The 12,093-nt window shown below is 41.1% G+C and overlaps 1 protein-coding gene across 2 annotated transcripts; it reads right to left on the minus strand.

Annotated features, from left to right (window-relative positions):
• Nucleotides 1–612: 612 nt before the first annotated feature.
• LOC105890278 (suppressor of cytokine signaling 6) lies at nt 613–7,177 on the minus strand. Of its 2 annotated transcripts, none has more exons than XM_012816291.3 (2): nt 6,683–7,177; nt 613–5,466 (listed from the first exon to the last, which is right to left on the minus strand). In XM_012816291.3, exon 2 carries the CDS (start codon nt 5,451–5,453, stop codon nt 3,882–3,884), a length of 1,572 nt encoding a protein of 523 aa, XP_012671745.1. In that variant the 5' UTR covers nt 5,454–5,466; nt 6,683–7,177; the 3' UTR covers nt 613–3,881. The 2 variants fall into 2 exon arrangements, with proteins under 2 accessions (XP_012671745.1, XP_031439838.1); XM_031583978.1 differs by having other exon boundaries at nt 613–5,579; nt 6,683–7,175.
• Between the last annotated feature and the right edge of the window lie 4,916 nt (nt 7,178–12,093).

The following is a 12,093-nucleotide window of genomic DNA, read 5'->3' on the forward strand; positions in this document are numbered from 1 at the left end:
GTCATACAGGTTGCAGTGAGAAGGTATTGGGGGGGGAAAAAGAGAGAAAAAAAGCCTCACCGAGCTCATGTGGTTCAGTGGTTATGCTACACAGAATTGTCAATAAAGTGATTCTAATAGCAGGGATAACAAAACTATCTCAAGTTCCACTCCACTGAGAAAGGGGTTCAGCTGTAACCCAAACGAAAAGAAGGGGGTGAAACAAGGAGGAGGCTTCTCTGCAAGACACGGGACCACCATCCAGCATCATGAATAAATCAGAGGCAGTCCAGTGGAAGAATAAACATTTGTGTATCCTCACCTCTGAAGCCTAAGCCCTCCTGTCAGAGGCTGGCGCTAACACGACTTACAACCTCATTCGTATGCAGGCCACGTGCAGACAAATCTAGAACTCAAATCTGACAGCCGTACCCTCAAAGCACTGAACATTTTTCACCTGCAAGATAACTGATGTCTGAAAAATATGTGTCTAAAATATTCACAAACTTCCAGTTGCAATGTCTAGAACACTGTCTAGTGAGTAATAAAGTATTATTCTGAAAAAAAAATGAACACATCTGAAAACAAAGAGGGCCTCTATCGCTACCTATCAAATGAAATATGAAACATGAGTTTTATATATACTTTTTTTTTTTATTTATAATTTATATCAGCAGATACAAAAACTTGAACTGTATCCAAAAATGTGCAATAAATCAAAATATTGATTCATTCAAATAACAAATGAAAATACAAACCAAAACAGTTACTTTGGAAATGTACTATGTAAACTGGACAGAACTGGATTTCTTTTCACTACACACCGGTAACTAAATCAGTGAGCAAAAAAAGTATAACTTTTACATATTTTAGTCTCCCAAGTTGATCAATTTTAGTTAATGTATCTACATGGCAACATTCTGGTTTCTCTAGTGTACAGAAAGGCAATCAATACGATAAAGCAGCTCGAAGCGTGTAGAACACATTAAAAGACATACAGGTAATACCATGTACCAATGTTTATGAGGAGAAGAGAATTAACAACAAAATCTGACATTAAAAACATTTTGTGTAAACATTTACCTTCATTCGCAGCACAAAGTCAAAACAAACAAAACAATATGCATGAGGGAAAAAAAGCATATTTAAGGCAGCGCTTGTTAAGTGCTTGACGGCTCTAATTTCAATATTTTTCAGCTATCTGAACAAGCGACTACCTAGACAATTAAAACGACTCATTAAAAGCCTGACTGAGGGTGAATTTGTGGGAACTTGTGTGTATGGGTGGGGGCGCAGCAAAAATACTCAACATGTTTTAGTATTGAGCCAATTAGAATTTTTTTTAAACAGAACACAATAAAAAAAATTAAAAAAAACAAACAAACCAACAATTAAAGGAACATTACAGTTCAGCACTCAACACTTCATTTCACATTTAGTTTTGCTCAGATCAACGTCAACATGTTTCTTCATATTCTTTTCGAACGCTCCAACGTCTGTGCATTGCCTTGAGCAGATTCTTTTTTTTTGATCATGGAAAACAAACGTCTTAAGAAGAGAAATAATAAGAAGAGAAAACGCATGGTCTCAATAAGGCAACTATTCACCAGCCCCAGCATTTCTACATTAGCTAAATTCAGGTCAATCCTACCTACTGGCGCCTCAGCCTGCTGAATGGACCTGAACCTGAACACCATCAGCATAAACCACAAGCTACGCCTAATCAATGCAGATAGACATCTTTAACAGTCAGCCTATGCAATCCATATAACACGTACCTATACAGATGCCATCACGATTGATTTGATCCCATTCTGTGCGCTGCTGCGATCACTTTGGACTTATCACACTTCAAGACCCAAGGAATCACATGTTGGGCCCTCAAACAAACAGCTGCACAGTTAAAGTCATGAGTCCCAAATAAGAAGTCACCAGTAATGACCCATGACGTACTCAGTCAGGAATGGTAAGATTTATCCACATACAAAATGCCTTCTGTGGAGCACCTTACTTCCAATACTATATAGCTCTGCCAAACAACAACTCCTGCATGATTACACAACTTCCTCCTACTTTGTGTAGTGAGAATACACTGCATATACACAATCCCATCAAAGCAACTTTTACCAAGAACAACCTTAAAAACTATTCCCAACATTGTCCCGCAAACATGTCCGTCAACACTGTCTCCATTTAGAGCAGTTCCTTCATATAAAGACAGTTTCGAAACTCTTCAGAAACGGGGAACATGACAAAACTGACCAAAGCAGCTGCTGCGTTGGCCGTCCAGGTGCCATCTTAGCCTAATTCCCCACACAGCAAGTACATTCTACTGGGTCCAACTGGACAGAAAGTTCACTGGAAAGACATGAAAAGGCTGATTCCCTCTGGTTGTTGTAAGCCTTCATTTCAAAGATAAGAGGATCTTCCCTTTTAGTGTATAAAAAAAAATTGAGGGATCTCTATTGGGTTGAGTAATGGAGAGAAGACTGATATGCTAAGAAGTGCTTGGATTGTTAACAGTCAATAACTGAAACTGACAGATGATGAAAGTTAGAAGGAGAGAAAACAACAGAGTACAAAACACACAGAGGACACTGGAGACAAAAAAAATAACATTAATGTCCCATCCTGCCTAACCTGTCCCTTGACAACTTCCAAAATACAATAACTGTTATGGCGACTTTCAACTGACATCTAGAATTACAACTACAACAAGACATTTTTCATCTTTTCAAACATGATTATCATAAGGCATGGAACTCTGTTTGAAAATCATCAAAGATATGTCAGATCTTTCTAATCCAATTCTTAACATTCCGCTTCTCCCAATGCTTACTGTTCCTCTTAACGATAACACAAATGTTTCATCCCATTTCAGTACAAGTGACTTAAGCAAATCACTCCCCTTATACCATAAGATACAAAGCAACACTCAGGACACCAAAAGACATAACTTTCCTAGGTCTGGAAGAGTCTACACACATCATCACACCATTCCCTTTTTTTGTGTAGTGTAAGACGTAATTCCCCATTTGTGTTTGTGTGTTCATCTCAAGGTTGTTGTCACGGCTACGTTAGGCCCTACCTACTTTTCCATCAAACACCATTTCCACAGCAGGTTTAATAGGCGTGGCGACAGCACAGGCTGACTTTTCTCTCAAGGTTTTAAGATTTGGCTCTAGTGTGACATGGCATTAACTAGCATATAACTACTAGGTTTTCCTCAGCGAGTTCAGTGACATCCGTTTTTTATGATTCCCATACAAAGCAATGATTATTACATAAGACCTATGACATATCCAGCAGCATTGGTTACCAAAATCCTCGGAACAGTACCTTCATCTAAATACAAAATAAACACATGTGTAAGTAACTGTTTGCAGTATCCTGTTCATATCAAAATGGGCCAATTTGCTGGCTGACATCAATAGAAATTGGTACTCAAAAAAATTATATATCTGATATATCTCAGAGGATCTGTAGAAAATGCGATAGATAGCAACAAACAAAATACAAAATTAAACAAGAATGCCAACAGCATTCAATTATACTATGGCAAAAAAACAATGTTATAACATGAGTACATAATAGTTATTATGTAACTGTGACAATGGACTTCCTTGAACAAGGTGTGCTAGGCTTACCATGCTATGTGCCAGATTCTACATGAGGAGCAAACTCTCAAAAGTTAAATCAAAATCATAACACTGAATCAGAGCCACAACAAATTAATCATGGTTCAATTAAAAGATCAGATGCCAAAAAGTATGTTTCTAAAAAGACAAAAATCATTTTAAAACAATCATTTAAATCCTACAGATGTCTGTAAACCTTGTTCCATTTCAATTCTGAACCTGAAAAGTGCAATTTGCTAGCTACTGTGTCCCACGCATAGCATCTCAGTAGTGCTTTTCCTGCAAGTAATCTTTCATCTTGTTTGGTAAAGGCAGTTTCTGGATCAGGTCTATGCGAGTGTACTGTCTGATGACGAACCGGCAGAGGTACTGCATTGAACGTACCTGCATGAATCGGGAGACAGGATTAGTCAGTCTAACGGGGTAGGTAGCTGACCCTGGCACACGAGATCTGGAGTAACAAAACGCACCATTCTCAGAGTCCTTTATAGAGTGTTCGATAAGGTCGACTATAGATGTGTGGCCCTCTAGGTCTGGATGCTCATAAAAACTAAACCTGCCATTTGAATGCTCGATCCTAGTGTGCAGGGTCTTGCCTTGTGAACGGAAACTCAAACTGAGCAAGTATCTGTCGTCGGAACTGTCGCGGACTAGGAACGAACCGTCAGGCAGGTTGGTGAGCTTCTCTTCAGCCTCCCACCTCGTTATCGGACCCCAGTACCAACCCTGTTTGGCGAGCTTCTTCAGCTCCGCTGTAAGGCTCGTTACCACCATAGGCCCACTGGTCTGGACCGAATCGTAGACCCTGCTGACACCAGGTGCAGAATTGGGATCGAAGTTCAGGTGATGCCTGACTCTTGCGGCCACGTCTGAGTCTGCACCGCTGAACCCCGAAAAGGTCCTTGGGAACACGCTGCTGATGAGAGGGGAGAATGAAGGGGGGAGTGAGGGGATGTGGATGCTGGAGGCTTGAAACAGCACCCCTGCGGAGCCTTCAAGCAGCCTGTTCAGCGACTGCTCCAGGAACAGCTCTGGCGGCAAGTCCAGATCCTGATCTTCATGTCCAGGTTCCACAAGAACAGCACTGCAGCCTTCCTCTTGCTCAACTACTTCCATGGGTGTGGAACTGTCCATGCAGCAAGAGTGAGACCCTTCGGGGTACATTCCCTCATCTAAAGGCATGGTGTACTGGATGTAGTCCTGAGGCGTCAGCCCTATGTCAACAGGCACATTTTCGTCGATGCTCAAGTGCAAGGCTCCATTCTGAGGAGCCAGATTTTTCAGCGTTCTTCCGTGGTCGGCGAACAGTCCTTCCATGTCAATGTCACGAAACTCCTTCCTCATGCCGTTGAGAGATGGGCTGGGGCTGGGCGAGTGGACCATGGCTTTGACCTTCACCTCCGAGTTGTTTGGCCGCAGCGGCCAGGGGGAAGGGCTGTAGTGGTGACTGTGCAAGGACGACGTCCTCAACGGGCGCTGCGCTTTGACTTCGGTGAAGCTTACGGGAACGGACGCGGAGGAGAAGGTGTCGTCGTCGTCTCCTGAGCCCACACACGGGGGGCTGCCTTTGCCTTTCGCTTTCTGCTTCGCCGACAGCCTCCTCCTCAGGGTGCCCATTAAACCCTCACCCTTGGAGCGGGTTCTCCATCCCTTATCCTCCTCGCTGCTGAGATCGCAGGAGGTTATGTCTGTAGTGTAACAGCCTGCAAAGAAGGAGTCTTCTTTCGGGAAGTCAGCGGACAGCACTGGCTGCTGAAGCATTACAAAATCCCCCTCCTCCTTGCCCTTGGTCATGTTGAGGGACTTCCGGATCGTCTTGAGGCTGATCTTCTTCATTCTGGAAGTTTCTCTGCGGTGAAAACATGGAAGAGGTCTCACCTATTTGCTTGACAGACTCTAAAAACAGTGTCCTTCCATGTGGCTGATTGCAACCAATGATACAAATACCATAGTTGCCCTCACCTGAAAAAATAAATAAAAAATATATCAGAAATGTTTGTGTCAGCCAGTCATTGTTAGACTTTGCAATTTGGGAAGGTAGGACTAAGTGTTGATATGAATGAGAATTACACCACCTGTGTTCCATCACACCAATAGAAATAACTTACTAGCCTAAAAGTGTTATCTTCCACATCCATTTCATATACTATGAACTAATTTTGTATGGTGTTTTCATGATGCAATACTGAGTTTCTGCCTTGCATGCATAGCATAGCAAACCGAGTCCATGTATGACAAAAAGAGAGGAGTTTAAAACTTCAACTTTAGAAGCTACTATGTAGACAGATAAGAGTAGATTGATGTGTAGCAGATTCAATACTAGCCATTTAGGTAGTCGTGAAGCTGGTTATCTATGTCAGACCATTGTGAGGAATGGCAATATGACAAACAAAAAAAAGGCATTAAGTGAATCAAAAGATTATATGATAGCCCCAAAAAGCCTTTCCGTACAGCTGACATTTAGCAAATCTACACGTACAACTGTCCAGCCATAGGTTAAACATTAGGATTGCAGATTTACTAACATTAACAAAAAACAAGACCAAGTAATTTGGCCTGCTCTGTGGTTTCACATGAATCTCCGTCAATATGACACTTTTTGCAACAGACTGCTCCGTTAAAGAAACTTATCCGCCGCTTCAAACAGTTTGAGACCCTATTCACTACGAGTTTTCCAAGCCATCCTTCCACAACCAGTGTATAGGCCAGCAATAAGGATATACAACATAAAAAGACCGGAGCTACCCACAGTGATACCACTTTCATTAATGTAATAGTATGACAAGGGATAACGTTAACTTTTACAACATAATGTTAAATCGTGGTATGATTCGTTTTTTTTTTTACCACTCGACATTAGGGGGGAAATGTTTAAGGACAGGCCTACGTAGCTAATTGGCTAGGTAGGTGGTTAGCTAGCCAAAGTAAATAAAGAATGCTGATACCTAGCTAGCGAGGTGGTAAACGTCAGAGCTAGCTGGCAAGCGAACATGACGACCTAGATTGCTACCTAGCTAGCTCAATTAACGTTAACATGCTAACAAGTAACTTTCGTGTCAACTCACCATATTTTCCTTAGAATCAGTCTTTTTTGTCGTTGCGTTTCCGTGTGCATCATGCTCCGGAGTTATACTTCAGTTCTGTATTACTTGTTGACTTTTTAAACTTTGCCATTCATCAGAAATAGTTGACGTCAAATAGCTAGCCCGTGCTAATCCCAGATATCACTTTAGCAGGCTAACTCGGCATAGCTATCCATTAGTTCAACGGGTTAGCTAGCAAGCACGCTAACATAAGTTAGCACATTAAAACATGCGCCTTCGAGCGTTTGTGTGTGTTGTTAACGTAATTCTTACTACACGTGTTACCTCTGATGGCAACGCCTGCTACGAAAACTAGCAAACATGTTTTTAAAAAAAATAATGTATTCATCAAACGTATTATTTTTGATAACAGTCGCTTCGCCCTATCCTCTTTTTGTTACTTTTCTGTTGTCCCCTTCCTCTCTTCCTTTGTTGCCTGTTGCATTGTGGGAGAGAACGAGAGGAGGTTCCGATGGGAGGTGATAGCATTCCCAATATTGATTAAGTGCAGTCATTGTTGATTATGAAACACGACTGTTACATTTTACAATTGTTGTAATATGCCTACATGAAACACCAACAAGTCACCACAAAAAATTATATCTGGTGTCTAAAGCCCTATCCAGACAAAGGGATGTTAAATACTGGACTCTAGGCCTACGCTCATGTGTTGAGTGTGTGTGTGTGTAGGCTACAGACTATGTTTGTATGTATATATGTGTATGCATGTGTGTATATATCAATAAATAAGTATATATATATATATATATATATGTTTATATGTATGTATATATGTATGTATGTAGCATATATTCCTGTCTGTCTGGGCAGGTGTGGAGAAATTATTGTCTTTTTAAGGCTACTTTGAAACTCCATGGGCCAACCAACTGAAATAAACTCAGTTCCATCTAAAATGGTATGCAATGTCAGCCTTTTGTAGCTTTTCTAAAGTTTGTTTATAGACAAATGCCAAATACGGTGATAAAGGGCCATTTTTTGCTTTACTTGAAAGGAATATCTTTAAAGAATCTGAACTGTGAGAATCCTGGACAATGCACACTGCCACCCAGTGCTGTTCCTCATCAATATTCAGTGGACCACGAGACTTAGAAATGTAAATTGTGAATGAATCAAATATTAATGGCCCTTATGACAGAGAGAGGAAGAAAGCTAGTGTTATTTTTGGATAGAAACTTTGGGATTGGTTCTCAGTTGTATTGCTCAGAAAGACTCTAAATATTTGCAGAAAATGACAGAAGTGCCATGGGATGATCCACAGGGCTTAAGGCTATATTTTCTGCAGGATTTAGTCAACCATATATTGAAATGCGAGTGTATCTGTTCATAAAGATGCGTGTTGTTTTGAAGGCAGTGTTTCAATGTCAGAGCTTTAAGGACATGTAAATTCTACATTCACTAATTGCCAATCTCACAGTGGAGAAAATCGGACTTGCTCTCCATAGTACAAAACCGGAGTTTAAAAAGCCACTCTTATAAACATAGACATGAATAATTTTTTTTGTAAGACAGCATTTGTTGTCAAACATTTGTCATCTCAGTCCCAGCTTCACCCTGAAACACAGTTTGTCTTTTTGGTGGCAGTTTAGAGATATTCAAATACTCATTTCTCCTCCTCCAGTGTTTTAGATACCTTGGAATGGATGGAGTAATTCTGAAAATATGCATCATAGGTGAGCCGTATCAACAGATATGGAATTAAAGGATGACACACAGTCACACTTTAACAGAGGCTGCAGGGTCACCTTTGTGTACAAACACAGTCATCGTTATTTCCATAATCTATAAATATGGAGAGATTTTGGTAAAATAAATAAATATAAAATCAGCACTGTAGGTCAACTCCCTTTATTGTGCTTTTTTTCTGAAAGTCTTTCATGTGAGCGCTACAAACAAAGCTTAACTTTGAAATGAGTCATTGGTGGGCTAATTAGTGTCAGTATTGTTTTAAACTGGATAATGGTGTTTACCGCTGTTGGGCTAATTTAGGGCCGTGCACTGTGCACTGTGAGTTGTGTGTTTTGTTCCTTCCCCCCACACAGTTAAACTGTCAAGCTCATAGCAGGCTGTGGCAAACCTGCTCGGGGCTGCTGTGTGTAGACAGGTTCTATGCAGACACCCTCTAATTATATGGTCCTGTTAGGGCTTATCATGCAACTATAGACAGAGGGAAAGAGAGAGAGAGAGAGAGAGAGAGAGAGAGAGAGAGAGAGAGATGAGATCGCTCTTGTGAGAGTTCATTGAAATTACTTTGTCATGCCCTGTTGCTCTGATTTTACCCAAGCAAAAAGCATCAATTAAAATATTATATTCGAGAAAATGATAAACAAAACCCACAGAGGAATATTTTACATACATATTTCAGCTGTCAATGACATAAGTAATTTATTGTCTTTTTGTTTATAACCATATTTATAATTCAGTGAATAAATAATGGGAAAGACATTGGAACTGGAAATTGAAATATAAACAAACAAAAGACCAGAACAAATCATTTAGAAAAGAATTGTGAACATGTATATTTGTCATTTGGAAGGATTTACATTTCTAGCTGTAAATGAAGTTGATTTGTATTTATATAAAATGACAAATTATTGTTTCCTATGGCTCTTGTGCACAATGTTAGGGAGATGAGCATAGGGAGACAAACCAAGAGTCCCATTTTTCCCAAAATAACATATTTGCTAACAAAATACTCTTCTAAATAGGAACCAGAATAAAATAAAAAATAAAAAATTCCCTTCTGCACCAACAAAGCAGTACTGTAGCATTTATGGCGATTTTCGATGTGTTTAGCCACCATGTTTGACGCATGGTTTTTGTCAGAACTCCTTTGATTTGCTGACAACCTATTCTTTCAGAAATGAGATATCCTCTTGTGACAAGATTCCCCTTATTTCATGTGAAAGCTGCATCAGCCAGAAATTATTTGCTCAATATGGCTGTAGCATCCCTCAAAATGATTTAGTCCTTCAACTTGACTGTTTCGCCGAGGGGGGTTTGTCAGAGGTCCCCGAGTGCCCACCCTAATATCCTCAACACTTGCAGCCGAGTGGAAGACATGTATAGCAGGCATGTCAAACAGTGATGGGGCCAGTGGGACCACTTGGATTTTTGTTTCCGGGATTACTGAGAAATAGCGTCTGGCGCTCTCTCCCTGTCCAGGGTCATTTATTGAACTGATCATGTTTACCTCTTTACCCCGGTGCTCTCCTTTCATTTCCAGCCAATAAGTGCGCCCACAGCCTGATTAGCATTCAGAGAGAGGCCCGCTGTAAATCAGTCCTTCAAGTCCCTTTCCCTGCCTTCTCTCTCACCCTCTTTCCCTCCCTTCTCTCTCTCTATCCCTCTCTCTCCTGAGGGAGAAGCCTTAAGGGGTGTAGGAGAGTCTACATTAATTACACCTGCAACAGCTGTAGCAACACAGAATGTAATGAGTCAGCGAGAGCCAGACCTGCGCAGAATTTAATGATCTTTGGCATTGAGTGCACAGAGGTGCTTTGTTTACTTAAGGGTGTGGAACATATGAATCACAAAATGCAACACAACACAACACATGGTTGTTGCTTAAAAAAAAATCCTTTACTTAAAGTATTTTTTATAAAAAAAATGTGATCATATTTCGATGTTACTGGGAAATGGTTAGGGTTGTGCGTATTGTCTTTGTTTGTGTTTAAATGTGTGTGTGTTTGTGTGTGTGTGAGTGAGGGAGAGAAAGAGAGAGAGATAGTGTGTGTGTGTGTGTGTGTGTGTGTGTGTGTGTGTTTCTGTGTGTGTGTGTTTCTGTGTGTGTGTGTTTCTGTGTGTGTGTCTGGGTCTGTGCTTGACAGAGCCCCCCCAAAGGGAGCCCAGCTGTTTGATCTGACCTAATTGGATCATCTCTCAAATCAACATCTCAGTCTCCACAAAACAAACATACCATAACCCAGTCATCAGCTGACTCCCAGACAGGGGGAACCGCCCTGATTTCTAATGAGAAAAACACAGACACATATAGGCTTGCTGTGAGCTTTACATCATCGCACGGTTAAAAATGTTGCATACGGAAGCATGTTCCCATGCCGTGTTTCTTTGATAACAAATCTCGATTATTGGCAGTAGGAGTATTTTATTGCAGTTTTATCAGGTGTGTGAGACATCAGTGGGGGATGTGCATCATGCATATGGCCCGTGAGGTGCTTTGCATGCGCAAAGCTGGAGTTCAGCCGATCACATGAAACTAATCAGACAGACACGGCACCAACGCACTCGCAGCTATACCAGATCAGTGCTGCTCCATATGTTCCTCCTGGGATCTCTATGAGGAAAGAAATGTCTTATCGTGTGTAGAAATGTCAAATGAATAAGCCCTATCACTCGTAGGAAGCATGCACACACACACACACACACACACACACACACACACACACACACACACACACACACACACACACACACACACACACACACACACACACACGCAGAGAGCATGTACAAGGTCTAACATGCCCATCAACTGAGGATGTTACTGTATATATCAGCATGGAGGGCAGGCTAGATTGCTACCCACCTTTCGTGTCACAAGTCTACATATCAGAGATTGACAGCCATGTAGAAACAAGCATAAAAATAACCGCTGAGGTCACTAGGCTCAGCCTCGGTGCAGAAGGCCATTTCTACTGGTCACATTTTAGTCCGCAGCAACGAACTGCAGACCAATGGCGTTGGAGACAAATAAAGTCATTTCACCAATATATTTCAACACAAGGGGCGTGAGATGAGTCATGTCAGAGCCGAGCGCCACGCAACCCGATCCATTTGAGGAGAAGTCTTTTCCTGCTGCTGGAGTGATGTGAATGACTGATCGCAGATAAATACAGATTACCAGGAGGAACTCTCACTGAGGGAAAGTGAAAAATCCAGCCGTGCACTCCTTTCATCTATCCTGTATGATTAGGCTATCAGATACTTCTTTGGGAGGGTGCAAAAAAGCCAGAGAGCATTGCAGTGTGTCTTTTGTGCCAAACACACAACTTTAGGAAAGGATTGTGTGCTTGTGTGGGAGTGTGTGATGGTGCATGCGCATGAATATTATGCATATGTGTGTGTGTGTGTGTGTCTGTGTCTGTGTCCGCACACACATGCACAACCAAAGATAAACAGCTTTTGTTCTTTGTGAATGCAATTGCTGTGAAGAGCAGTCCCACTACACACTGTTGAAATCTCATGTTCTTTTTTTTGTTTGGGATTTAATCAGACCTTTGGTTCGTCAGGACATTTTGTATTACCGTATAAAAAAACAAACAGCCATATTGTTTTTATGCTATCCTTTCATGTCTGGGGCCCTTGCATGTCTGATTTCCATTATTCAGAGTGTAAAAGCACAGATGTACAAT

The sequence above is a fragment of the Clupea harengus genome, chromosome 17 (genome assembly GCF_900700415.2).
Source record: "Clupea harengus chromosome 17, Ch_v2.0.2, whole genome shotgun sequence".
NCBI lineage: Eukaryota > Metazoa > Chordata > Actinopteri > Clupeiformes > Clupeidae > Clupea > Clupea harengus.